This window comes from Salvelinus alpinus, chromosome 2 (assembly GCF_045679555.1).
Source record: "Salvelinus alpinus chromosome 2, SLU_Salpinus.1, whole genome shotgun sequence".
In the NCBI taxonomy this organism is placed as follows: Eukaryota; Metazoa; Chordata; class Actinopteri; order Salmoniformes; family Salmonidae; genus Salvelinus; species Salvelinus alpinus.
In genome coordinates, this window is record NC_092087.1 from 24,288,717 (window position 1) to 24,315,936 (window position 27,220).

At 44.3% G+C, this 27,220-nt stretch overlaps 2 protein-coding genes across 2 annotated transcripts in view; both read left to right on the top strand.

Moving 5' to 3' along the window:
• Positions 1-24,366, top strand: part of dnah1 (dynein, axonemal, heavy chain 1) — a 56,865-nt gene extending 32,499 nt beyond the window's left edge. Inside the window, exons 49-76 of the mRNA XM_071344527.1 lie at positions 124-295; positions 375-566; positions 736-846; positions 1,069-1,254; positions 1,353-1,544; positions 1,651-1,818; positions 1,957-2,148; positions 6,341-6,472; positions 6,640-6,765; positions 7,018-7,137; positions 7,443-7,592; positions 7,687-7,847; positions 8,054-8,279; positions 8,441-8,636; positions 8,865-9,016; positions 9,109-9,305; positions 9,869-10,013; positions 10,333-10,491; positions 10,885-11,016; positions 11,138-11,308; positions 11,426-11,605; positions 11,953-12,129; positions 12,230-12,400; positions 17,773-17,903; positions 18,103-18,247; positions 20,691-20,897; positions 21,558-21,792; positions 22,163-24,366. Coding sequence (XP_071200628.1) covers positions 124-295; positions 375-566; positions 736-846; positions 1,069-1,254; positions 1,353-1,544; positions 1,651-1,818; positions 1,957-2,148; positions 6,341-6,472; positions 6,640-6,765; positions 7,018-7,137; positions 7,443-7,592; positions 7,687-7,847; positions 8,054-8,279; positions 8,441-8,636; positions 8,865-9,016; positions 9,109-9,305; positions 9,869-10,013; positions 10,333-10,491; positions 10,885-11,016; positions 11,138-11,308; positions 11,426-11,605; positions 11,953-12,129; positions 12,230-12,400; positions 17,773-17,903; positions 18,103-18,247; positions 20,691-20,897; positions 21,558-21,792; positions 22,163-22,284 — 4,648 coding nt within the window. The 3' untranslated portion in view covers positions 22,285-24,366. The remainder of the gene's footprint in view (positions 1-123; positions 296-374; positions 567-735; positions 847-1,068; positions 1,255-1,352; positions 1,545-1,650; positions 1,819-1,956; positions 2,149-6,340; positions 6,473-6,639; positions 6,766-7,017; positions 7,138-7,442; positions 7,593-7,686; positions 7,848-8,053; positions 8,280-8,440; positions 8,637-8,864; positions 9,017-9,108; positions 9,306-9,868; positions 10,014-10,332; positions 10,492-10,884; positions 11,017-11,137; positions 11,309-11,425; positions 11,606-11,952; positions 12,130-12,229; positions 12,401-17,772; positions 17,904-18,102; positions 18,248-20,690; positions 20,898-21,557; positions 21,793-22,162) is intronic.
• Positions 24,367-24,742: 376 nt separating this feature from the next.
• Positions 24,743-27,220, top strand: part of mapkapk3 (MAPK activated protein kinase 3) — a 41,896-nt gene continuing 39,418 nt past the window's right edge. Inside the window, exon 1 of the mRNA XM_071371831.1 lies at positions 24,743-25,574. Coding sequence (XP_071227932.1) covers positions 25,278-25,574 — 297 coding nt within the window. The 5' untranslated portion in view covers positions 24,743-25,277. The remainder of the gene's footprint in view (positions 25,575-27,220) is intronic.

Here is a 27,220-nt window from a genome sequence, read left to right on the forward strand (position 1 = left end):
TTTTTTTTTAACTCACTTCCATCTCTTCCCTCACTCTCCTGTCCTTACCTATCTTCTCTCCACCTCTCCGTTCCTCACCACGCCCCTCCTCCTTGCCTCTTTTCCTCCTCTCCCCATGTCTAGTCCTATAGGGGAGGTGTTCCGTGCGCGGCTCAGACAGTTCCCGTCTCTGGTGACCTGCTGCACTATAGACTGGTTCAGTGCCTGGCCAGAGGAGGCCCTCCAGTCTGTGGCTGCCTCCTTCCTCTACGAGCTGCCAGAGCTGGAAGCCAGCCCCACTGCAATGAAAGGCCTGGTGAGGAGAAAGAGAGAGTGTTTGTTTGTGTTCTTGTCTCCTGCCAGCCTCCCCTCACCACTTTTGTGTCCCTGTCTAGATTATGATGTGTGTGGAGATCCACCAGATGGTAGCCAGGAAATGTGCACAGTACCTGGCTGAGCTGTCCAGATATAACTATGTCACGCCCAAGAGCTATCTGGAGCTACTCGCAATCTTCTCCTCTCTCATCGGCCGCAAGAAACAGGAGCTGCACAGTGCCCGGCAGCGCATGAAGACTGGCCTGGACAAGGTGAGAGGAGGGACCCTCAATGCCACAATTTTTGTATCTAAGAGATAGTCTTCTCTTCTGTGTCTTTTGCTTCAAATGTATTTTGTATGTTGCTTTAAATGTGTGTCTGTGTTCATATGGGACTGCGTTTAACCGTGTGATTTTACTGTGTGTCTTTGTGTGTCTATAGCTATTGAGGACAGCAGAGGATGTGAGTAAGATGCAGGAGGAGCTGGAGATGATGAGGCCTCTGCTGGAGGAAGCTTCCAAAGACACAGTATTCACCATGGAGAAGATCAAGGTAACTTAGACCAGGAAACCTCATTAGGCTCTTCAAACGCCTGCATATGCTGTATCCTTTATATAGCACATGTGTTATGCACGTTAATCTTTGTGTGTGTGTGTGTGTGTGTGTGTGTGTGTGTGTGTGTGTGTGTGTGTGTGTGTGTGTGTGTGTGTGTGTGTGTGTGTGTGTGTGTGTGTGTGTGTGTGTGTGTGTGTGTGTGTGTGTGTGTGTTGACAGGTAGACACTGTGGTTGCAGAGGAGACCCGTACGGCGGTGCAGGCAGAGGAAGCCAAAGCCTCACAGAAAGCATGTGTGGCCGGGGCCATCGCTGAAGACGCCCAGAAAGACCTGGATGAAGCGCTGCCAGCTCTAGACGCCGCCCTCACCAGCCTCAAGTCTCTCAACAAGAACGACGTTGTTGAGGTGACATTATTTTGCCCAGTAATGGTTGTACTTGTACTTTTGGCTTGTTGTTTTCCTAGATTGCTCTGTACTGTATGACTGGGTCTGGGTCTCTCCAGGTGAGGGCCATGCAGCGCCCGCCCCATGGGGTGAAACTGGTGATAGAGGCTGTTTGCATCATGAGGTCCGTCAAGCCTAAGAAGGTGGCCGGAGAGAAGCCAGGCACCAAGGTGGACGACTACTGGGAGCCTGGCAAGAGCCTTCTGCAGGACCCCGGGAAGTTCCTAGAGGGCCTCTTCAAATTTGACAAAGTATGTCAGTGTCCTGACACGTTATCCCAAACAAAGCTTTTTACTTTCTTTCAGTTTAAAGGGAGCTTTTTGACTGGAATCATTTTGGCACTGATCTCCTCTGTAGGAAAATATCCCAGACTCCGTGATCAAATTAGTGCAACCCTACATTGATAATGAAGAGTTCCAGCCAGCCAACATTGCCAAGGTGTCCAAGGCCTGCACCTCCATCTGCCAATGGGTGCGAGCCATGCACGTGTACCACTTTGTGGCCAAGGGTGTGGAGCCTAAAAGGGTATGAATATATTTGCTTTAAATGCTGCCCTCTCTTGTACAACAAGACTATTGCATCTGTATATGCACTATTTGTGTGAGTGTTGATGTGTGTATCTTTCCTTCCTGTGTGTGTGTGTGTGTGTGTGTGCTCACGCAGAAAGCTCTGCAGGAGGCCCAGGAGGACCTGGCTGTGACCCAGCTCATCCTGGACGATGCCAATGAGAAGCTGGCACAGGTGGAAGAGGGCATCGCAACGCTGCAGGCCAAGTACCACGACTGTCTGGCCAAGAGGGACGAGCTGGACAACAAGTGCCAGCTGTGTGAGAACCGCCTGGTCCGCGCAGACAAGGTCAGAGAGAGAGAGACGGGGACAAAGCTTCTGCATTGCTTGCTGTTTGGGGTTTTAGGCTGGGTTTCTGTATAGCACTTTGTGACATCTGCTGATGTAAAAAGGGCTTTATAAATACATTTAATTGATTGAAAGCTCACTGATAACAACACACATATTTGCACTGGCTTGGCAGGTGCAGGACAAATCTAAAAGGATATAGAGGCCAGACCATACACAGTTGACTTGGGTTGCAAAGATTTTATACAAAATTACCAGATTTAAAAAAAATCTGGGTTATTAACGGGTCATTTTGGTAATCTGTGTAAGTTTTGGTAATTTAAACTTGATTAATATACAGTTGAAGTTGGACATTTACATACATCTTAGCCAAATACATCTAAACTTTTTTCACAATTCCTGACATTTAATCCGAGTAAAAATTCCCTGTCTTAGGTCAGTTAGGATCACCACTTTATTTTAAGAATGTGAAATAATAGTAGAGAGAATGATTTATTTCAGATTTTATTTCTTTCATCACATTCCCAGTGGGTCAGAAGTTTACATACACTCAATTAATATTTGGTAGCATTGCCTTTAAATTGTTTAACTTGGGTCAAACATTTCGGGTAGCCTTCCACAAGTTTCCCACAATTAATTGGGTGAATTTTGGCCCATTCCTCCTGACAGAGCTGGTGTAACTGAGTCAGGTTTGTAGGGCTGCTTGCTCGCACACGCTTTTTCAGTTCAGCCCACACATTTTCTATAGAATCGAGGTCAGGGCTTTGTGATGGCCACTCTAATACCTTGACTTTGTTGTCCTTAAGCCATTTTGCCTCAACTTTGGAAGCGTGCTTGGGGTCATTGTCCATTTGGAAGACTCATTTGCAACCAAGCTTTAACTTCCTGACTGATGTCTTGAGATGTTGCTTCAATATGTCCACAAAATTTTCCAACCTCATGATGCCATCTATTTTCTGAAGTGCACCAGTCCCTCCTGCAGCAAAGCACCCCCACAGCATGATGCTGCCACCCCCGTTCTTCACGGTTGGGATGGTGTTCTTCGGCTTGCAAGCCTCCCCCTTTTTCCTCCAAATATAACGATGGTCATTATGGCCAAACAGTTCTATTTTTGTTTCATCAGACCAGAGGACATTTCTCCAAAAAGTACGATCTTTGTCCCCATGTGCAGTTGCAAACCGTAATCTGGCCTTTTTATGGTGGTTTTGGAGCAGTGGCTTCTTCTTTGCTGAGCGGCCTTTCAGGTTATGTCGTTATAGGACTCGTTTTACTGTGGCTATAGATACTTTTGTACCTGTTTCCTCCAGCATCTTCACAAGGTCCTTTACTGTTGTTCTGGGATTGATTTGCACTTTTCATTCATCTCTAGGAGACAGAACGCGTCTCCTTCCTGAGCGGTATGACGACTGCGTGGTCCCATGGTGTTTATACTTGCGTACCATTGTTTGTACAAATGAACGTGGTACCATCAGGTGTTTGAAATTGATCCCAAGGATGAACCAGACAATTTATTTTCTTTCTTGGCTGATTTCTTTTGATTTTCCCATGATGTCAAGCTAAGAGGCACTAAGCTTGAAGGTAGGCCTTGAAATACATCCACAGGTACACCTCCAATTGACTGAAATGATGTCAATAAGCCATGACATCATTTTCTGGAATTTTCCAAGCTGTTAAAAGGCGCAGTCAACTTAGTGTATGTAAACTTCTGACCCACTGGAATTGTGATAACAGTGAATTATACGTGAAATAATCTGTCTGTAAACAATTTTTGGAAAAATTACTTGTGTCATGCACAAAGTAGATGTCCTAACCGACTTGCCAAAACTATAGTTTGTTAACAATAAATTTGTGGAGTGGTTGAAAAACGAGTTTTAATGACTCCAACCTAAGTGTATTTAAACTTCCGACTTCAACTGTATATATATATTTATTTATTTTTCTCCCCCCCTTTATATCTGTGTCCATGTTGTCCATGGTTTTCTGGTAGATAGAACATATGGTTCAAGAGAAAGTAGCAGTGCTAAAAAGTTAGCACAAGAGGAGGGTGACCTGAAGAGCTCTGAGGTACACATTAAAAGAATCGCCTTTATAATAAAACATTGCATGCATATCATCATATTTGTGTGGTGGCATAGAGCAGTAGAGTAGGTAGAGGCACTTGCAGAGGTTGCACACATGGGAAAAATTAGGCAATTTCATGCAATTCTATGCCATTTTACATGGCTGCCGACTTAAGCAGAATCTTTTTTTAATACTGCAAAAATGATTGAAATGACAGATGCCTTTTACATGGACTAACTGAGAACAACCTTGTCTTGAATCCATGAATATCCTAGGCCAAGGTGTGTAGAATATTTGGAAATTATAGTTCTAAAAAACTGACTCACCCAATGATGCACAGCTCACTCACTGGCGATGGCCGATGCGCTCGTGCCAAAAGCCTATCTCGCTCGTTTTACTTAAAAAAAAAAAATGCTGTTCACTCAATAGGCCAATTTGGAAGTTGATAAAATATGTTGGACACATCAGACACATTAGAGTCTTCTCTTTTCAGCAGGAGCCATTTGCATTAAAACCTGTGTTTTCCCACGATTGTATTTGAAATATTGCGAAAGGCCTGTTTTGGCTGTTTGCTGTTCACTGACAGATTTGCCACACTTTACCGACTGAAGGCGATGCCTTGTGATTGAGCTACACACAATCCACAGCTAGGCTATTTAAAGAAAAATAAGCTATTGATCTCTAGGTTACAATGTTGCGCAAACCATAAACCGGCCGGCCAAACCAGAATCAATTCTAGAATATCAGGCACGGGCTAAAAAAAAACATTTTCACATTTACTTTTTTTTAGGGGGCAGCAGAATTACAGAGGAGGCAACTCAAATGAACTCTGACCACTTTTATTTGAATCTTTACATTTCAAACAGTGATCCGGCTCAAAGCACTGCAAAATAGCATAATTAATAAAAAAACATAAAATGACTTCTAATGTAATTGCAATTAACTCTTCCAACTATTGACTTGTTTCACAACTGCCATCAGTTTGGCCCTGCAACATTTGCAACAAAGATATGTTGACAAACAGTACTTCAAGGCGACTCCACTTCCTGATTTGGCCTCGTTTGGTTTATTAAGAAATGCTTCCTGATGCTTCCTGATTTGGCCATGACTGAATTCAAACGTGAGTTGGTTTCGAGGTGTGGTTTGATGTCGGTGTCTGTTGTGTGTGTTCGCAGGTGGGAAGAGTTAGCCAAATTATTTTTGCCAATTAGATTCATTCGGCTGGTGTGCGACTGTGGCAAAATTGGTTTGACTTTGGATAGCCTATCTCTGGGGATAGTTAGGAACCATCAATAAATTACACAATGTAAATTTTCAATATTTGTATATTAATTTCTACAATTTACGTTGATTAGGATTTTTAATTCATTGAAATTTGGAGCTATTGACCTTTTTAAAATATTGTACAATGTACATTGTGTAATTTACTAATGGTCCATAACTTGCCCCATAGGGATATCGAATGTCAAACCAAATTGACCATGGCCATTAAAATAAACCCAACCCATGGAATACTGTTACGGTACCCTTCATTCCGTGACATCCATTTTTTTTCCTATCATCTCGCAAATCTCCATTTTGGACAAGACTGAATTATCCTATTTACACTTTGTAGTACATTTTTACACTAGAGTAAATGTTTCTGACTCATATCGATGCCACATAGGCCATTTTCAAAACGAGAAGTTGTTTTGAAAGTCACTCTTTAAATAAAATAATAACTTGTAAAAATATAAAGGATATTCCATGTAGAAACAGCAACGTATTCAATTTGTTGATGGGTTATACTTAGTATAATGTTTCACAGCTTTATGATTCTATTTTCCACATTAGAAATATCATATTTTATATATTTTATATGTTATTAAAATGACCTAAAATCCTTGGAAGTTAAAAAAAAATGATGTGAGTTTACTGGTACATTTCCAAAATTACCAGTAATATTCTCCACTTTGCAACCCTACTATTGACTGTTACTCTGTCACTTTGTTCTTTTCATTTTACACAAGTTTTTTCCCCCTCTTCCAATGTAATTTCTGCAATGCCATATTTATTTACATCAGACATAACTCAGTGTTGTCTACTGTGTCTGTGGGTGCTGATGTTATGAGTGTTGTGTGTGTCTCTCCAGCTGATTGGAGGGCTAGCGGATGAGAAGGTGCGTTGGAAGGAGACCGTGCAGCACCTGGAGTACATGGTTAATAACGTGTCAGGAGACGTGCTGCTAGCAGCAGGATATGTGGCCTACCTGGGACCCTTTACTGTGAGTGCTGCTCTGTTGTTGTGCTACTGTTACATGTATGTGTTGTGCTGTGGTATTAGTCAGAGTTTTGTCACAGTAAGTAGTGCTTTTAGGTATTTTGTGGAGAGAATGACCCATGGATGACCATTGTGTTGATTTGGTGAGCTGTCTGTATATGACCTTGACAGGGAGAGTACCGGGCCTCCATGGCAGATGAGTGGCTGCGTGGCTTTAAAGAGCAGGGGGTGCCCCACACAGAGGAGCCCAACCTCATCAGCACTCTAGGGGACAAGGTCAAGATCCGCTCCTGGCAGGTTAGAACCCCTCACAACACTACTAGCACAGATACAACATAATATCCTATATCAGACTGACCCGTGGTGTCAAATAATATAGCAATGTAAAATACTCCCAATATCCCATTGTGTGTGTGTGTGTGTGTGTGTGTGTGTGTGTGTGTGTGTGTGTGTGTGTGTGTGTGTGTGTGTGTGTGTGTGTGTGTGTGTGTGTGTGTGTGTGTGTGTGTGTGTGTGTGTGTGTGTGTGTGTGTGTGTGTGTGTGTATAGATCACAGGGCTGCCTAAGGATAACCTGTCGGTGGAAAATGGTGTGATAACACAGTACTCTCAGCGCTGGGCTCTTTTCATCGACCCACAGGGACAGGCCAACAAGTGGGTCAAAAACATGGTGAGAATGTTCAGTGATTCCTGTGTACTGGTCTGATTCCAAACGTAGTCCACAGAGGGAGCCATAGAGCTAATACTCTCATTATCCACAACCATTACTGCACAGCTTTAGATAGTATCTTTAGAAAATAGAGAGAACCAAAATGTCCTGCTTTACATTGTGTAAGTAAATGTTGTTTTATTTCAGCATCTGTATGTAAGGAGACACCTGTATTTAAAAGGGGATATGGTCATATATTTCCTATGTATATGCAGAAGCTGTTGGTTAGACATGATGGTTGAACCCTGCTTCATTCTTCCTCTCAGGAGCGTGACAATGGATTGGACGTAATGAAGCTGAGTGACCGGGACTTCCTGCGTAGTCTGGAAAATGCCATTCGCTTCGGGAAGCCTTGCTTACTGGAGAACGTCGGAGAGGAACTAGACCCTGCTCTAGAACCCGTCCTACTGCGACAGGTCCTTACCTAGGGCACATAACACGTCGATACAACACTCAGTCAACACACAATAAAGTCAACTCATTGCAGTTGTTGCTTGTTGTCGCCCTCAGACGTTCAAGCAGCAGGGCAGCACAGTTCTGAAGCTTGGAGACGCTGTCATTCCCTACCACGATGACTTCAAAATGTACATCACCACCAAGCTACCCAACCCACACTACTCCCCTGAGATCTCCACTAAGGTTACCCTCATCAACTTCACCCTGTCCCCCAGGTATTGTGCTCACCCACCTTCACTTCACTTCACACTGGCCCCTACTCCCTGGCCGGTTGACCTCTGACCCTGACGCGCGTGTGTGTGTGTGTGTGTGTGTGTGTGTGTGTGTGTGTGTGTGTGTGTGTGTGTGTGTGTGTGTGTGTGTGTGTGTGTGTGTGTGTGTGTGTGTGTGTGTGTGTGTGTGTGTGTGTGTGTGTGTGTAGTGGTCTGGAGGACCAGCTGCTGGGTCGGGTGGTGGCTGAGGAGAGGCCTGACCTGGAGGAGGCTAAGAACCAGCTGATAGTGAGTAACGCTCGTATGAAGCAGGAGCTGAAGGAGATAGAAGACCAGATCCTGTTCCGCCTCAGCTCCTCAGAGGGAAACCCTGTGGACGATGAGGAACTCATACGGGTGCTGGGAGCCTCCAAGATCAAGGCCGGAGAGATCCAGGTCAGACATGGGGAGCAGTGTAACCACCACACTTCAACTTGACCCCTTTTGATTTCCCAAAATAAGGCTTTTACATGCGAAGAACATACTGTTACTGTTCAATCAACTGTTGAGTCGTTGATGTGGCACTATGACTATACAAAGGCTGATGTCATTGTCAGGCCAAAGTGATGGTGGCTGAGGAGACAGAGCGGGACATTGATGCCACTCGTCTGGAGTATGTCCCTGTGGCTGTGCGTACTCAGATCCTCTTCTTCTGCGTATCGGACCTTTCCAACGTGGACCCCATGTACCAGTACTCCCTGGAGTGGTTTTTGGGCATCTTCATGTCGGGCATTGCCAACTCCGAGAGGGCAGGTAAAGAGAACTCACCCACATAAATGTAGACACACACATACTGTATTTGTACGCATTTTAGGACAACCCTTTCACAACTGAATGCTTAACTGCTAACTGCTTAACTGCTTAACTGCTAACATCACAGCAATGTAGCATGTATCATTAAGCACCAAAGGTAGCATGAATATATCCAACCCCCTTAATAAACTCTTTTCCCATTTTGTTGGCCCTGTGTGTCCCCCCCAGACACGGTGGAGCAGAGGATCATCAACATCAATGAGTTCTTCACCTTCAGCCTCTACAGCAACGTGTGCCGCTCTCTGTTTGAGAAGCACAAGCTCATGTTTGCCTTCCTGCTGTGCGCTCGCATCATGATGAATGAGAACAAGATCGATATGGTAGGAGGAACTGGTGGTGTTTAGTGTTTGGTCTGTATTGTTGTTTTTAAAGTGCATCTGTGCTCATACTCTGTTTGTGTTCCACCTGCCAGTCTGAGTGGCGGTACCTGCTGGCGGGGGGCATGCCCCAGCAGCAGCTGTCCAACCCTGCAGTGAGGTGGCTGTCTGAGCGTGCCTGGCAGGACATCTTGGGCCTCAGCGCTTTGCCCACCTTCAACAGCCTGGCAGACAGCTTCCCCAAACACATGAAGGCCTTCAAGAGGATATTTGACAGCAGCGAGCCAAACAGGTCTTCACAAACACAGAAGCTACATATTTTATATCCACAGCTAGGGTTGTCCTGATACCCGTATCGCAATACCACAATACTTGATTTTCCATGTCAAAAAAGAAAACAACAGGCAGACTGAACTTTATGGTCCTATGTAAAGTATTGTGTACTATAGCCAAGAAATGTAGTCCGCTTCATGTTTTGTTCACTTGCCATGATACTTCTGATTATCGTGCCACTGATATTGTGCTTGCCAACCCTTTACTCTTAGGAAAAGGGTTCCAAAAGGCTTCTTCGTTTGGCTGTCCCCATAGGAGAACCCTTTTTAGTTCCATGTAGAACCATCTTTTGAAAGGAGTTCTAGATTGAACCCAAAGGGGTTCTACCTGGAACCATAAAGGGTTCTTCAAAGGGTCATCCTATGGTGACAGTTTAAGAACACTTTTAGGTTCTAGATAGCACCTTTTTTTCTAAGAGTGTAGACACAACACATGCTAGTTTGCAGTGTGTCAATAGATACTGCAAATTACACCTACTCTGACTGCTGACTGGTGTCCATGGATGTGTGCGTGTGTGTCTAGGGAGCCGGTCCCAGGGGAATGGAATACCCAACTGGACTCTTTCCAGAAGCTGTTGATATTGCGCTGCCTGAGAGCTGACCGCATGACTCACGGCCTGCAGGACTTTGTTGCTGCTCAGCTGGGCCAGCGCTTTATAGAGCCACAGGTGCTGCACTTTTGCCTTTCTGGGTAGTGAAGACATCCTAAGTTGCATTTACCTCAGTGCCACTGTCAATGCCATCTTTAGTATATGTTGTTTTGCCTTGTATCCAACTCAGTGTAAACACTTTGCCACCAGGTTTATTCTAAAACCATTTGGCTTAAATATTTACAATATAAACTCATCAGAGTTTTTCCCAATGTAGGTCACCTCATTGTTTATTTGATGTTTCTCATACCTCGTTCTGTACTGTACCTCTCTCTCCTTACTACCTCCCTACCTCCCTCCTTCCTTCCATCCCTCCTTCCTTCCATTTCTCCCTCAGGCATCAGATCTGTCTGTTGTATTTAAGGAGTCGTCCCCCTCCACGCCGCTCATCTTCGTCCTATCTCCCGGAACCGACCCTGCCGCTGACCTCTACAAGTTTGCTGACGTCATGAAGTTCTCCAAGAAGATGAGTGCCATCTCCCTGGGCCAGGGGCAGGTCAGTATGGCCTGGGGAATGCCTGGGAAAACTCACTCCTCCCACCCACGAGACATCCCACTGGAAATTAGTCCTCCCAATGAGGTCACTCTCATTTGTCATGCTAAGAAAAGCTTAGTCTCCCCACCTCAGTGATAATTACCAGTCTATTTCTAGCTAGAGGACTAGGACTCTGTGTCCTGTATGTATCCCCTTCTAAAGACGTGCTACATTCACCATCACCATGAGTGCAAGCCAGTCTGAGAAATAACTGAGACAGACAGAATCAAGCCCAGGCTCAAAGTCATGATGTTTGAACCTAAGCCTTGTGATATCTACAGTATTTCACTGTCATGTTGGTATCATCTTGAGACCTCTGTGCAACTGGTCCTGTCTGTTGTGGTTGTGTGTCAGGGTCCCTGGGCTGAGGCCATGATGCACAGTGCCATGGAGAGGGGCAAGTGGGTCTTCTTCCAGAATTGTCACCTGGCACCCAGCTGGATGCCCTCCATGGAGAGACTCATTGAGAACATTGACACAGATAAGGTGGGCTCACCTAGAAGAATACACATCCACACAAACACACAACTGAAGCTATACAGTAAAGCGAGATGTAGAAACCTTTGTCACTCTTAAACCTGCCAACACCCTATTCACTCCTCTTTAGGTACACCGGGATTTCCGTCTGTGGCTCACCAGCCTGCCCAGCAACAAGTTCCCCGTGTCTATTCTGCAGAATGGCTCTAAGATGACCATCGAGCCTCCCAGAGGCATCAAGGCCAACCTGCTGAAGACCTACCTAAGCCTGAATGATGACTTCATCACTACCTGCACCAGGGTCTGGCTCCTCTCACTCCCATACTATACTGTGTACTGTATTGTGTAATTCAAGTGGAAAACTACATACCCAGACCCCTCGTCTAACGTTGTCCCCTGTTCCTCCTCTCCTCTCCAGGCTGCAGAGCTTAAGTCCCTGCTCCTATCTCTGTGTCTGTTCCACGGTAATGCCATTGAGCGCAGAAAGTTCGGCCCACTGGGGTTCAACATCCCATATGAGTTCACTGATGGTGACCTGCGCATCTGTATCAGCCAGCTCAAGATGTTCCTGGACGAGTACCAGGACATCCCCTACAAGGTGGGGAAGACACACACACACACACACACACACACACACACACACACACACACACACACACACACACACACACACACACACACACACACACACACACACACACACACACTCTCTCTCTTTCTCTCTCTCTCTTTTCTAGCTTCCTTCTCTTCTAGCTTTTCCTTTAGTATTTCTCTTTTCATCTCCCCTTTCCTTCTTTATCTTTTATCTCCTCTCATTTCCTACCCTACTTCTAGCAAGATTATGTATTTTTTATGTTTCAGTGTGTCCTTTTTTTCTGGTGTGTGTATGTGCCTGCGTTCTGTCAGTGATTGATTGTGCCGTTGTTCTCTACTCGATCTGTCCAGGTTCTGAAGTACACTGCGGGGGAGATCAACTATGGTGGTCGTGTGACCGATGACTGGGACCGCCGCTGCATCCTCAACGTGTTGGAGGACTTCTACTGTCCTGCTGTGCTCGGTGCCGACTACGCATACTCCGCCTCCGGAGTCTACAGGCAGATCGACACTGAGCTCGACATCAAGGTCAGAGAATGAGACGGTTAGTTTGGTCTGAGTTAGCATTAATAAACACTGGTTAATTCCCAACCAACAACCACTAATATCCGTTTTGCTTGTCTCTCAGGGCTACCTGGCGTACATCCGTGGCCTGCCCATCAACGACACACCTGAGATCTTTGGTCTCCATGACAATGCTAACATCAGCTTTGCCCAGAACGAGGCATTTGCCCTGCTGGCAGCCGTGGTGCAGCTCCAGCCTAAAGCAGCAGCCAGCGGGGGCAAGGCCAGAGAAGAGGTACTGTGTGTACTATGTGTACTGTGTGTGTCCTCTCCTGTGTCTACTCTCGCTGAAACTCTACCCCAGCAAGAAACAGGTTTTTAACTTTTGTTTTGTTTATTGTCCTATCTGGGGTCATGCAGCAGCTAGTCTTACTTATATTTGTTGCTCTTACTCTAGCCTCCTTAGCTGTTAGACTTGTTAACGAAAGCTCATAGGTAATACTCAGGGTACCATTCTGTTGACATGCTAACATTACATTTACATTTACATTTAAGTCATTTAGCAGACGCTCTTATCCAGAGCGACTTACAAATTGGTGCATTCACCTTATGATATCCAGTGGAAACATACAATGCCTTCAGAAAGTATTCACACCCCTTGACTTTTCCCAAATTGTAACGGCTGATTTCCTCCTCTGCGTCTGGGATCGGACCAAGACGCAGAGTGGTAAGTGTCCATGTTTTAATATAATCCACTGAACACGACAAAAAATACAAAATAACAAAGTAACCTAACCGAAACAGTCCCGTGTGGCATGAACACAGACACAGGAAACAAACACCCACAAACCAACAGTGAAAACAGGCAACCTAAATATGGTTCCCAATCAGAGACAATGCAAAACACCTGTCTCTGATTGAGAACCATATCAGGCCAATTGACAAACCTAAACATAGAAACACATAACATAGACTGCCCACCCCAACTCACGCCCTGACCATACTAACTAAAGACAAAACAAAGGAAAATAAAGGTCAGAACGTGACAGTACCCCCCCCCCTCCCAAAGGTGCGGACTCCGGCCGCAAAACCTAAACCTATAGGGGAGGGTCTGGGTGGGCGTCTGTCCGCGGTGGCGGCTCTGGCGCGGGACGTGGACCCCACTTCATCATAGTTTTTGTCCGCCTCCTTAACCGCCCCCGTGGCCTCTTACGAGCGGCGATCCTCGCCGCCGACCTTGGCCTGGTAACCCCAATAAATGGGCTCATAGGACTGAAAGGCACCTCTGGACTGAGGGGCAGTTCCGGACTGAGGGGCAGTTCCGGACTGAGGGGCAGCTCCGGACTGAGGGGCAGCTCCGGACTGAGGAGCAATTCCGGCATCGCCGGCGTGACAGGCAGCTCTGGCAGCTCCTGGCTGACTGACGGCTCTGGCAGCTCCTGGCTGGCTGGCGGCTCTGGCAGCTCCTGGCTGACTGACGGCTCTGGCAGGTCCTGGCTGACTGGCGGCTCTGGCAGCTCCTGGCTGGCTGGCAGCTCCTGGCTGGCTGGCAGGTCCTGGCTGGCGGGCGGCTCTGGTAGCTCCTGACTGGCGGGCGGCTCTGGCAGCTCCTGACTGGCGGGCGGCTCCTGACTGGCGGGCGGCTCTGGCGGCTCCTGACTGGCGGGCGGCTCTGGCGGCTCCTGACTGGCGGGCGGCTCCTGGCTGGCGGGCGGCTCTGGCGGCTCCTGGCTGGCGGGCGGCTCTGGCGGCTCCTGACTGGCGGGCGGCTCCTGGCTGGCGGGCGGCTCCTGGCCGGCGGGCGGCTCTGGCGGCTCCTGGCTGGCGGGCGGCTCAGACGGCGCTGGGCAGACGGGCGGCTCAGACGGCGCTGGGCAGACGGGCGGCTCAGACGGCGCTGGGCAGACGGGCGGCTTTGACGGCTTAGGACAGACGGGAGACTCTGGCTGCGCTGGAGTAGAGGAAGGCTCTGGCAGCGCTGGACAGGCGGGAGCAACTGTAGAGAGAAAATGGAGAAACAGCCTGGTGCGGGGGCTGCCACCGGAGGACTGGTACGTGGAGGTGGCACCGGATATACCGGACCGTGAAGGAGTACAGGAGCTCTTGAGCACCGAGCCTGCCCAACCTTACCTGGTTGAATGCTCCCCGTAGCCCGGCCAGTGCGGCGAGGTGGAATAGCCCGCACTGGGCTGTGCTGGCGAACCGGGGACACCATGCGTAAGGCTGGTGCCATGTACGCCATGTAGATCCGTTGAGCCGGCTTCATGGCACCTGGCTCGATGCCCAACCTAGCCCGGCCGATACGAGGAGCTGGAATGTATCGCACCGGGCTAAGCACGCGTACTGGGGACACCGTGCGCTCCACCGCATAACACGGTGCCTGACCAGTACGACGCCCTCTCTCTCCACGGTAAGCACGGGGAGTTGGCTCAGGTCTCCTACCTGGCTTAGCCACACTCCCCGTGTGCCCCCGCCCAATACATTTTTGGGGCTGACTCTCGGGTTTCCAACCGCGTCGCCGCGCTGCCTCCTCATATCTGCCTTCGCTGCCTCCAACTCTGCCCTGGGACGGCGATATTCCCCTGGCTGAGTCCAGGGTCCTTTGCCGTCCAGAATCTCCTCCCAAGTCCATGAATCCTGTGTCTTCTGCCGCCGCTGCTGCTGTCCTTTACCACTCTGCTTGGTCCTTGGTTGGTGGGTGTTTCTGTAACGGCTGATTTCCTCCTCTTCGTCTGAAGAGGATCGGACCAAGACGCAGAGTGGTAAGTGTTCATGTTTTAATATAATCCACTGAACACGACAAAAAAATACAAAATAACAAAGTAACCTAACCGAAACAGTCCCGTGTGGCACGAACACAGACACAGGAAACAAACACCCACAAACCAACAGTGAAAACAGGCAACCTAAATATGGTTCCCAATCAGAGACAATGCAAAACACCTGTCTCTGATTGAGAACCATATCAGGCCAATTGACAAACATAAACATAGAAACACATAACATAGACTGCCCACCCCAACTCACGCCCTGACCATACTAACTAAAGACAAAACAAAGGAAAATAAAGGTCAGAACGTGACACAAATGTTGTTGTGTTACAGCCTGAGTTTAAAATAGATTAAATTGAGATGTTGTGTCACTGTTCTACACACAATACCCCATAATGTCAAACTGGAGTTATGTTTTTAGACATTTTTTAAAATGTATATAAAATGTACAGCTGAAATTTTCTTGAGTCAATAAGTATTCAACCCCTTTTTTATGGCAAGCCTAAATAACTTCAGGAGTAAAAATGTGCTTAACAAGTCACATAATAAGTTGCATGAACTCACTCTGTGTGCAATATTAGTGTTTAGCATGATGTCTGAATGATTCCCTGATCTCTGTTACCCATAAATACAATTATCTGTAAGGTTCCTCAGTTGAGCAGTGAATTTCAAACACAGATTCAACCACAATGACCAGGTAGGTTTTCCAATGCCTCGCAAAGAAGGGAGCCTATTGGTAGATGGGTAAAAAAAACAACAGACATTAAATATCCCTTTGAGCATGGTGAAGTTATTAATTACACTTTGGATTGGGTATCAATACACCCAGTCACCACAAAGATACAGGCTTCCTTCCTAACTCAGTTGTCAGAGAGGAAGGAAACCGCTCAGGGATTTCACCATAAGGCCAATGGTGACGTTAAAGCAGTTACAGAGTTTAATGGTTGTGAAAGGAGAAAACTGAGGATGGATCAACAACATTTTTGGTTATCCCACAATACTAACCTAAATGACAGAGTGAAAATAAGTAAACCTGTACATAATACAAATATTCCAAAACATCATTCTGTTTGCAATAAGGCAGTAAAGTAAAACTGCAAAAAAAAATGGCAAAGAAATGAACTTTATGTCCTGAATACAAAGCTTTTTGTATGGGGCATATCCAACACAACACATCACAGTACCAGTTTTCATATTTTCAAGCATGGTGGTGGCTGCATCATGTTATGGGTATACTTGTCCCATCGGCAAGGACTAGGGATTTTTTTTGGGGGGGGGTAAAAAGAAACTAAATAGAGCAAAGCACCGGCAAAATCCTAAAGGGAAACCTGGTCCAGTCTGCTTTCCAACGGACACAGGGAGACAAATTCACCTTTCAGCAGGACAATAACCTAAAACACAACTATACACTGAAGTTGCTTACCAAGATGACATTGAATGTTCCTGAGTGGCCTAGTTACAGTTTTGACTTAAATCGGCTTGAAAATCTATGGCAAGACTTGAAAATGGCTGTCTAGCAATGATCAACAACCAACTTGACAGTGCTTGAAGAATTTTTTCAATAATAATAATAATATGCAAATATTGTACAATCCAGGTGTGCAAAGCCCATAGAGACTTACCCGGAAAGACTTACCCAGAAATTGCTGCCAAAGGTGATTCTAAAATGTATTGACTCAGGGTGTGAATACTGTATGTAAATGCGATTTTTCTGTATTTCATTTTCAATACATTTGCAAAAATGTATAAAAACTTGTTTTCACTTTGTCATTATGGGGTATTGTGTGTAGATGGGTGAGGAAAAACAATACATTTCATCCATTTTGAATTCAGGCTTTAACGCAACAAAATGTGGAATAAGTCAAGGGGTATTGTAACGGCTGTCTTCCTCCTCCTCAGACGAGGAGTAGTAAGGATCGGAGGTCCAATGCGCGGTGTAGTACGTGTTCATGCTCTTTATTAAAACAATCGAACACTGAAACAAAACAATAAACAACACGTGAAATAACCAACCGAAACAGTTCCGTGTGGAACACACAGACACAGAAAATAAACACCCACGAAACACAGGTGGAAAAAGGCTACCTAAGTATGATTCTCAATCAGAGACAACTAACGACACCTGCCTCTGATTGAGAATCATACCAGGCCAAACGAAAAAACCAACATAGAAAAACGAACATAAGGGCCTCCCGGGTGGCGCAGTGGTCTAGAGCACTGCATCGCAGTGCTAGCTGCGCCACCAGAGTCTCTGGGTTCGCGCCCAGGCTCTGTCGCAGCCGGCCGCGACCGGGAGGTCCGTGGGGCGACGCACAATTGGCATAGCGTCGTCCGGGTTAGGGAGGGTTTGGCCGGTAGGGATATCCTTGTCTCATCGCGCTCCAGCGACCCCTGTGGCGGGCCGGGCGCAGTGCGCGCTAACCGAGGGGGGCGGGTGCACGGTGTTTCCTCCGACACATTGGTGTGGCTGGCTTCCGGGTTGGAGGCGCGCTGTGTTAAGAAGCAGTGCGGCTTGGTTGGGTTGTGCTTCGGAGGACGCATGGCTTTCGACCTTCGTCTCTCCCGAGCCCGTACGGGAGTTGTAGCGATGAGACAAGATAGTAATTACTAGCGATTGGATACCACGAAAATTGGGGAGAAAAGGGGATACAATTTTTAAAAAGAAAAGAAAAAAAGATAAAAAAGAAAAAGAAAAACGAACATAGATAACCCACCCAACTCACGCCCTGATCATACTAAAACAAAGAAATAACAAAAGAACTAAGGTCAGAACGTGACAGGTATGAATACTTTCTAAAGGCACTGTACCTTCAGAAAGTGTGGTGGGGTTGTGTTGAGTGATTGTGTGTTGTAAGTTTGGCTGGGCTGGTAATGGATCTTGTTTCTTTCCCTGTAGATCGTAGAGGAGATAGTGGCAGGCATTGTTGAGAAGGTTCCCCAGCCTATCAGTGTACAGGAGGTGATGACTAAGTACCCAGTCCAGTATGAGGAGTCCATGAACACAGTCCTGATCCAGGAGGTCATCAGGTAACCTAGTTCTGTCATAAACCACTGCTGAAGTCCATAACATTCTGTCTTGTGCCATATCTGTTTCTCCCACCATTAACTTCAAGACAGTTCCAGTTACCATCACAATATTCCATATCAGAGAGCTCTTCTATAGTCAACATTCTCCTGAGTATCTCTTTCTTTCCCCTATCCCTCTCCACCCACCCTTCTCTCTCAGGTATAACCGGTTGTTAGTGGTCATATCCCAGAGCCTCAGTGATATTGTGAAGGCTCTGAAGGGCTTAGTGGTGATGTCATCAGAACTGGAGCTTATGGCCAACAGCCTATTCATCAACAAAGTCCCTGACATGTGGCAGGCCAAGGTATTTACAGGAACATATACATGAACATATTTAGAGTTACATTATTGTAGTCCTCTATGCTGAGGGACCTGAGTTAATATCAGTTTGAACCTAGTATCTAGGTGTGTGGCAACAATAAACTATGTAAGCAGGCAGCATGTGAAAATTAGTGTGTGGACTGGGTTGGGCCTAACCTAGTAGGTAATATACCCCGAAAGAATATATAGTTTACCCACTAGGAAATATAATATGCACACACAGTATTGAAATACACACCAATTAGATATCCCTTGAACTATGCAAAAGAATAATCACAAACAACCGATGGTTGTGAATTATTATTAAAAGGAAAACATGTCAATTCAGTTTCAATAAACAACGCAAGTTGAAAACATGGTATACACCAACAGTTATCAACTCCTTTTGAATCACTAAATCAATCACAGCGACTGTATATACACACTCATCTAATTAGTACAGACCTGGTACCAGGGTTTAGTTTAACACCTCAGAGCGCTCATAGATACTTTAAATGGGATTCCCCTTCAACACAATAAAAGAAACACGAAAAAATGCAAAGTCACAAATAGACTCACGAATCGTTCTAAACTTTACTGGCGCGTGACAGAGGCACGGCGCGCAAATGGAAACCACTAGTCAACGGACCTGTGGCTATCCCAAATAGATGCGATCAAGGAGTCAATGGAAGATTGGCGCACATTCCACAAATCTGATCTAAAAAAGTGAATATTTGTCGAATCCGTCATGATTTATGTATTGTAACAGGCCTACAATGTGCTTACTTAAGTCCGATTTGGCTGTTTTCGCTGTATGACATGTAGAAGTTGTCCCTTTTCAGATTTAAAAGTAGTGACTGGTAAATGCTAACTCCCGTTTGTATAAGCTGGTTAACATATCTAGCTTACAGAAATCGTTGATGGTAGTCAAAGTCGTGTTTAACTGTAATGCAGTTGATTGGTAACCATGACATGAACATGTGTTAGGGATGACATCTATACAAGCATTATACTCAGATTTTTACCTCAACATAGCGTGAAATACACATATAAACAATAGCCTAAATATAGACAAACTTTGCTGGGGGGCAATAGAGCCCCACAGTGGAGGTGTCATAATACCCATAAAAACCTAGCGGTCAAATAAGGAGATGGTTACAATCGTTTTTCCACTGAATTTTATAAACACTTAAAATAAGGGCTGTGTTTTGTGTACGCCTACTCTGGCGTGACGTTTTTTAATAACCATGTAAATCTCTCAGACAAGGTGACTTTTATAAATATATTTGGCTCTATTAACTCTCAGATTCAAAAATGCTAATTAGCATCAAAGTAGACATCATGCAAGACTACAAATCCCTGCAAGCTCCTGCACATCATATCTAGCAGACACCTTTGCTAACAGGTATTGTGTCAATTTAAAACTTCCACAAGACAGTTCACAGAATTATCCATTTAAAGAAATGTAGGCAATTTATTAATTCCTAAATTTAGCTAACATTAGATAGTTAATCCAGAGATTCTTACCTTTGCCTCAATTCGGCAGTCTTGTCCAGATCATCATGACATTTGTAGTTCTTTGATAGCCACATTAGTAGCTAATTAGCATTTCATTTTGGGGGGGTAAATACAGGCGAATATATTGATAAAAGTCACCTTGTCCTAGAAAGACTTACACGGTTATCAAAATGTCATGCCAGGGTAAGCCTACACGAAACACAGCCCTTATTTTAAGTGTTTAGAAAAAACCCAATGGGAAAAACTTATGGTGGAAAAAATGATTGGAACCATTTCCTTGTTTGACCACTAGGTTTAACGGGTATTATGACTCATACTGTGGTACTCTATGAGGAGATTCAGAATCTTTCCCCCATGGCTGTTTCCCCCGGGTCCTTTCCATGGTAATTCCATTGTTTTGGTCAAGTTCGATTGACCTCTTTACTGCATCTATGAGACACACTGAAATCACTCTACACTTTTCCTTTTGTGAAAACCCCCACGGGACCACTCAAACTATGAATTCCTCTCTCTTTTACCACGATCGTTGTAACGCAGTCTCTCAGCATAGCGGTCGAGAGGCAGAAAGAACAGCCTGTTGATGACAGTTGTTCGTCTCAGTCCGAGAAATTAGAAGCAACAATTCCCTCACTGAGCTCACTGTGATCGGGGATCCTCAACTAAATGTTCATAATTTCTACTATATTTATTTTCTCTCGTGAGACTCCCAATTACGGCCGAATGTGATGCAGCCTGGATTCGAACCAGGGACTACAGTGACCCCTCTTGCGCCTTAGACCGTTGCGCAACTCGGGAGCCCAATTCGTTATTGGTTTTACAATACATTGTTTCATCTGTATACCGGTGTCTGATTCCTGTTCATTTGAGAACCCCATTGAAATGTGTCATGTCATTAAGTATTCCCTCTGTCTCTCCCTGTCTTCCACCAGGCCTACCCCTCTTTGAAACCCCTGGCCTCCTGGGTGTCTGACCTGCTCCAGAGGATCAAGTTCTTACATGGCTGGATCTCTGACGGTGTCCCACCTGTCTTCTGGATCAGTGGCTTCTTCTTCCCCCAGGCCTTCCTCACAGGAACACTGCAGAACTTTGCCCGCCGCTCCGTGGTCTCCATAGATACCATTGGCTTTGACTTCAGGGTGAGATAGCAGCACACTCTCATTCCCTTCCTCCCTTCCCTCCTCCCCAAATGAGAATGTATTTCATATTGGAGGTTACATTTATAGTCAGAGCAGCTCACAGATTACTGCACTTGTACATAGCCCATCTATAATTTAGCCCAAACAACTACCTCTCCCCCTACTCTATTTATTTATTTATTATGCTCCTTTGCACCCCATTATTTCTATCTCTACTTTGCACATTCTTCCACTGCAAATCTACGATTCCAGTGTTTTACTTGCTATATTGTATTTACTTCGCCACCATGGCCTTTTTTTTGCCTTTACCTCCCTTATTTCACCTCATTTGCTCACATTGTATATAGACTTATTTTTCTACTGTATTATTGACTGTATGTTTGTTTTACTACATGTGTAACTCAGTGTTGTTGTATGTGTCAAACTGCTTTGCTTTATCTTGGCCAGGTCGCAATTGTAAATGAGAACTTGTTCTCAACTTGCCTACCTGGTTAAATAAAGGTGAAATAAAATAAATAAAAAACATTTATAGTGAGAAATTAACCCTGTTGGAAAATGGATTACTTGTTTTGATTGGGTATTACTTGGCCGATTTCTACGTTGGAAGTTTTTCCTTGAACTTAATGACATCTGTGCCTTCTCCTTTATGTCCCATCCCAGGTGATGAGGGAGTCTGCCTCTGCGCTGAAGGAGAGGCCTGAGATGGGTTGCTACATCCACGGCTTGTTCCTGGAGGGGGCGCGCTGGGACGCCAAGGTAGGCCGGCTCACTGAGTCCCGGCCCAAAGAGCTCTACACTGAGATGGCTGTCATCTGGATGGTTCCTGAGCCCAACCGCAAACCACCCACTTCAGGAGTTTACATCTGTCCCATCTACAAGACCCTCACACGCGCCGGTCAGTGCCTGAGCAATACAACAGGCCAATACTGCACCTACTATATACACTCATGTACAAGGATCTGGCTCCAACAGTGTTTGTGTGTGTGCTGGTGTTTGATTGCATATCCTTATATTAGTGTGTCTGTCTGTGTAATAGTGTATTAGCCCGTGTGCTTCTTTTAAGTGGTTTATTACATGCCCAAAATAGACCCGGTGTCTAATAACGAAATGCTTCATACTGTAGCTATGTATTTTCCATCGTCAGCTTCCAGGGACTATTACAGTTTGTTGACAGATGAGATCACCATGATTTACCTTAATCAGCATAAAAGGTAGTATAGTAGTTTGAGTCTGGTCCTGACTGCAGCTCTGTGTTTCCTCTATAGGAACTCTGTCTACGACGGGTCACTCTACTAACTACGTGATCGCTGTGGAGCTGCCCACACACACCACCCAGAGATACTGGATCAAACAGGGAGTGGCCCTCATCTGTGCACTGGACTACTAAACACAATCAACACACACACAGTTTCCCTTTCGCTTACTACATACACAACAAAAACATCAAAATCAAACAAACTGGACTTTCCTGGCAGGATGCACATTTTAACTGAGGGGGAATGTTTGTATGTTTCTACAGTGCCTTCAGAAAGTATTCATACCCCTTGACTTATTCCACATTTTGTTGTGTTACTGCCTGAATTCAAAATTTATTAAATTTACATTTTGTCTCACCCATCTACACACAATACCCCATAACGACAAAGTGAAAACATGTTTTTAGACATTTTTGAAAATGTAATGAAAATGAAATACAGATATCTCAGTTACATAAGTATTCACACCCCTGAGTCAATACTTTGTAGAAGCATTTTTGGCAGCGATTACAGCTATGAGTCTTTCTGGGTAAGTCTCTTAAGAGCCTTTCACACCGGGATAGTGCAACATTTGCCCATGATTTTTTTCAACGTTCTTTAAGCTCTGTCAAATTGTTGTTGATCATTGCTAAACAACCATTTTCAGGTCTTTTCATAGATTTTGAAGTAGATTTAAATCAAAACTGTAAGTCAGCCACTCAGGAACATTCACTGTCTTCTTAGTAAGCAACTCCAGTGTAGATTTGTCCTTGTGTTTTCGGTTATTGATCTGCTGAATGGTGAATTCATCTCCCATTGTCTGGTGGAAAGCAGACTGAGGCTGGTTTTCCTCTAGGATTTTGCCTGTGCTTAGCCATTCCATTTATTTTTTATCCTGTAAAACTCCCCAGTCCTTAATGATTACAAGCATACCCTTAACATGATGCAGCTACCATTATGCTTGAAAATATGGAGAGTGTTACTCAATAATGTGTTGTATTGGATTTGCCCCAAAGTTAATTGCTTTTGACACATTTTTTTGCATTATTACTTTAATGCCTTGTTGCAAACAGGATGCATGTTTTGGAATATTTTTATTCTGTATAGGCTTCCTTCTTTGCACTCTTTCAATTAGGTTAGTATTGTGGAGGACCTACAATGTTGTTGATCCATCCTCAGTTTTCTCCTTTCACAGCCATTAAACTCTGTAGCTGTTTTAAAGTCACCATTGGCCTCATGGTGAAATCCCTGAGCGGTTTCCTTCCTCTCCGGCAACTGAGTTAGGAAGGAAGCTTGTATCTTTGTAGTGACTGGGTGTATTGATACGCCTTCCAAAGTGTAATTCATAACTTTACTATGCTCAAAGGGATATTCAATGTCTGCATTTTTTTACCCATCTATCAATAGGTGCCTTTCTTTGCGAGGCATTGGAAAACCTCCCTGGTCTTTGTGGTTGAATCTGTGTTTTTAAATTCACTGCTCGACTTAGGGACCTTACAGATAATTGTATGTGTGGGGTACAGAGATGAGGTAGTCATTCATAAATCATTTTAAACACTAATTTTGCACACAGAGTGAGTCCATGCAACTTATTATGTGACTTTTTAAGCACCTTTTTATTCCTGAATTTATTTAGCCTTACCATAACAAAGGGGTTGAATATTTATTGACTCAAGACATTTCAGCTTTTCATTTTAAATTAATTAGTAAAAATGTCAAAAAACATAATTACACTATGACATTATGGAGTATTGTGTGTAAGCCAATGACAAAAATATCTACATTGAATTCATTTTAAATTCAGGCTGTAACACAAATGTGGAAAAAGTCAGCAGGTGTGAATACTTTCTGAAGGCATTGTACATTGCCAACCGCAGTGAAGTTTATTTTAGTTGTGCTATTTTTGAAGAGGAGAGCAATAAAGTAGTTTCCTCCACTATAACCCGATAATATTTAAACTGATGAACCAGTAAGGCACACCGTTTATTCATTGCACTTTAAGACTGTATGCAAAGTTTAGTTCAGTCTATATTTAGTCTCTCTGCAATAAATGATATACTCTCAGATGTCAGATTAAGCTATACCATCATACTATTTATGTTGGATTACGTGTTTAAAATGACTGCCAGAATGACAGTTTAGCTAAGCAGGTGATGTGGCCTGCTTCAGTTTTCAAGGATGTCCATCCCTCTCTCTTACCCCCACCCTTCTCTCTATATATCTGTTTCTCTCTCCCTTTCTCTTGATCATCAGTTTTTTCCTTGACACTCATTCATTTTTGCATTTGGGGAGGGTTTAAGCCTGGGTTATATTAAGCACTTTGTATTCAAATCACTCACCTGGGATGTCCTTCAAAATGTTGACACACTTGTGCATGCTTGAAGGAGAGTTTGTTTAAAAGCAGATACATTTAAAAACACAAATTACCATCTACTCTGACAGATTGCAGTTAGTCTAGGGTATATATTTTTATTTATTTAATTCCATTCAACTCTACCCCGTCGGACCTAGCTGTCCTAGTACAGACTACTAGTTATTTGCCGACAAATGTACTGCTCCTTTAAGAGGAAGCCTGTTGAGAAATGACTCGAGTAGAGGGTAATGCTTACGCAAACTCCCCTCAGTCATTAGCCCATGTGACAAAAGGACGTTGGAAAGTTACGAGGCAAGTTTAACCGAAGGCATCTGACCAGAATTCCCAATTTTCTACTCTAGCCTATTCAAATGTGGACATGTTTATTGTGGGTTTTTTTACCCTGCGGATATGCAGGATTATTGTATTGAACTTGAATTGAATAATTGGTTGAAGAAGATCAATAGGCTGCTGTTGTGTATATACCGTAAAGTATTTTCCATTTTATGTTTTCATTTTAGAAAAGTTTTAGTACAAAACCGTTTTAATCGTGGGACTATTGACTCGTAGGCTATTGTCTTTTCAATGTTTTTAACATCCCGAGGCACACAGGAACTGGCCAAGAGAAAGTGAACACCGAATGCGCGCCCTTAGCGGTGTCAAGGAGTCATTTCTGTTTAGGGTAAATTACGGGACATTCGCGTCATTTCATTTTCAAAGTCATATTAGCCGTTTGAGGGCAGTTTTTTTTGTAAATCCTAGGTGACCACTCACAGACACATCTGTGTGACCATGCTACAAAATGGTAACGGTAAGGAGCAACCTTCTGAATCGCCGAAGGCTGAGCCAAAACTTGACACCCCATCAGAACCTCAAACCGAACCAGACTCCACTGACAACGCGGCACCGGCTGCACAGGAAGACACGAATTCCACGCAATTCCCTATGCCCGTTTACCCAAAATTGGAGATAAAGCGTAACGCGGTGACAGACGAGTATAAGATCTCCAGTCAGGTCCTTGGGTTGGGGATCAATGGGAAGGTTCTGGAATGCACCAATAAGAAGACTGGGGAGAAGTGCGCACTGAAGGTAATACCACCTACCTGTGGAAATAGCCTGTTGCTCAGAGTTTGAGTCCTGATGCCATTTGGTGGTATTGGGATCTTGCATAATATATCCCTAGTCTTGATAAAAACTAAGAACTTTGACCTTCTGAGTTTATTTTTATCAGATTTCTCTCTGCCTCTACAAACTAATGACATTGTACATCTTCTATTGAGGAAAAGCAAGGAAAGGCCACGATGGTGTAATAGCACAGCAATTAACGTGTGTTTGTGTGTGGTGTACCAGTATCCATATGTGTGTGTAATGCATCTTCTACATATCTATGTGTTTTACGGTGTGTGCGTGTGCTGGCAGTGGCATGTGACCCTTGCTTAGGGTATCTGTTCCGGTGCTGACTCTGCACCTGGAAGATGGGCATGGGGGGGAAATGCGATGTGCTGAGGCTCATAACAAATGTGTTTGTCTGGTTTTGATTTACACATGTGTGCTTTGCATGTTACATACACTATTCTGGTTGAGAGGCAACAAACTTGTGATCTGACCAAATAGAACCAACATCATTGGCATGATGCAAGATACTGTTATCCTGCTGAGCTAAACGCCTAGGTTTTGCCCCAGAGCTGGTGGAATTCTCATCATTCTCATCTCATACCTCAAATCAACGTTTATTGGTCATGTACACAGTTTAGCAGATGTTATAGCGGGTGCAACGGAAAGCTTATGTTACTAGCTCCTAACAATGCAGTAAAGTACACAAATAATATAAAAAAGAAGGAAAACTTCTTTTTTTTAACTAATCCAATTAACAAGCCAAGTAGCACTGTAACAGTAATTCAAATGTAATCTATACAGTGATGTAAATTACTTAAGTAACAATACTTGAAAGTACAATATTTTTGACAATTTTATACTTTACTTTACTACATTCCTAATGAAAATAATATACTTTTTCTGACACGCAAAAGTACTTGTTCCATTTTGAATGCTTAGAAGGACAGGAAATGTGTCAAATTCTCACACTTATCAAGAGAACATCCCTGGGCATCCCTACTGCCTCTGATCTGGCGGACTCACTAAACACATGCTTTGTTTGTAAATTATGTGAGGGTTGGAGCGTGCCCCTGGCTATCCATAAATAAAAATACAATGGTGCCTAGTTTGCTTAATACTTTTTCTTTTGAAACTTAAGTATATTTTAGCAATTACATTTACTTTTGATACTTAAGTATATTTGAAACCAAATACTTTTAGACTTTTACTCAATTAAGTAGGATTTTACTGGATGACTTTAACTTTTACTTGAGTCAATTTCTATAAAGGTATCTTTACTTTTACTCACGTATGACAATTGGGTACTTTTTCCACCACTGAATCTATACGTATATACACCACATGAATTTACACAAGATATACTAAGAATGATATGTACAGTGGTAGGTAGCGTGAGCTATTTCAAGAATATGGTATATAAATAAATATATGGTGTTTATAAACAGTGTACTGAAAATGCAATGTACAGTCCTAGGAATATTAGGAACACATACACACGTGACACACACAGACGTTGTTCTGGTCAAGCAATGGCAAGCTGTCAACGCCAGTACAGGGCTACAGAGGGAGCGATTTACTGTCTACAGCAGTTCAGCCGGATCAGAGTCCCCAAACCAGGG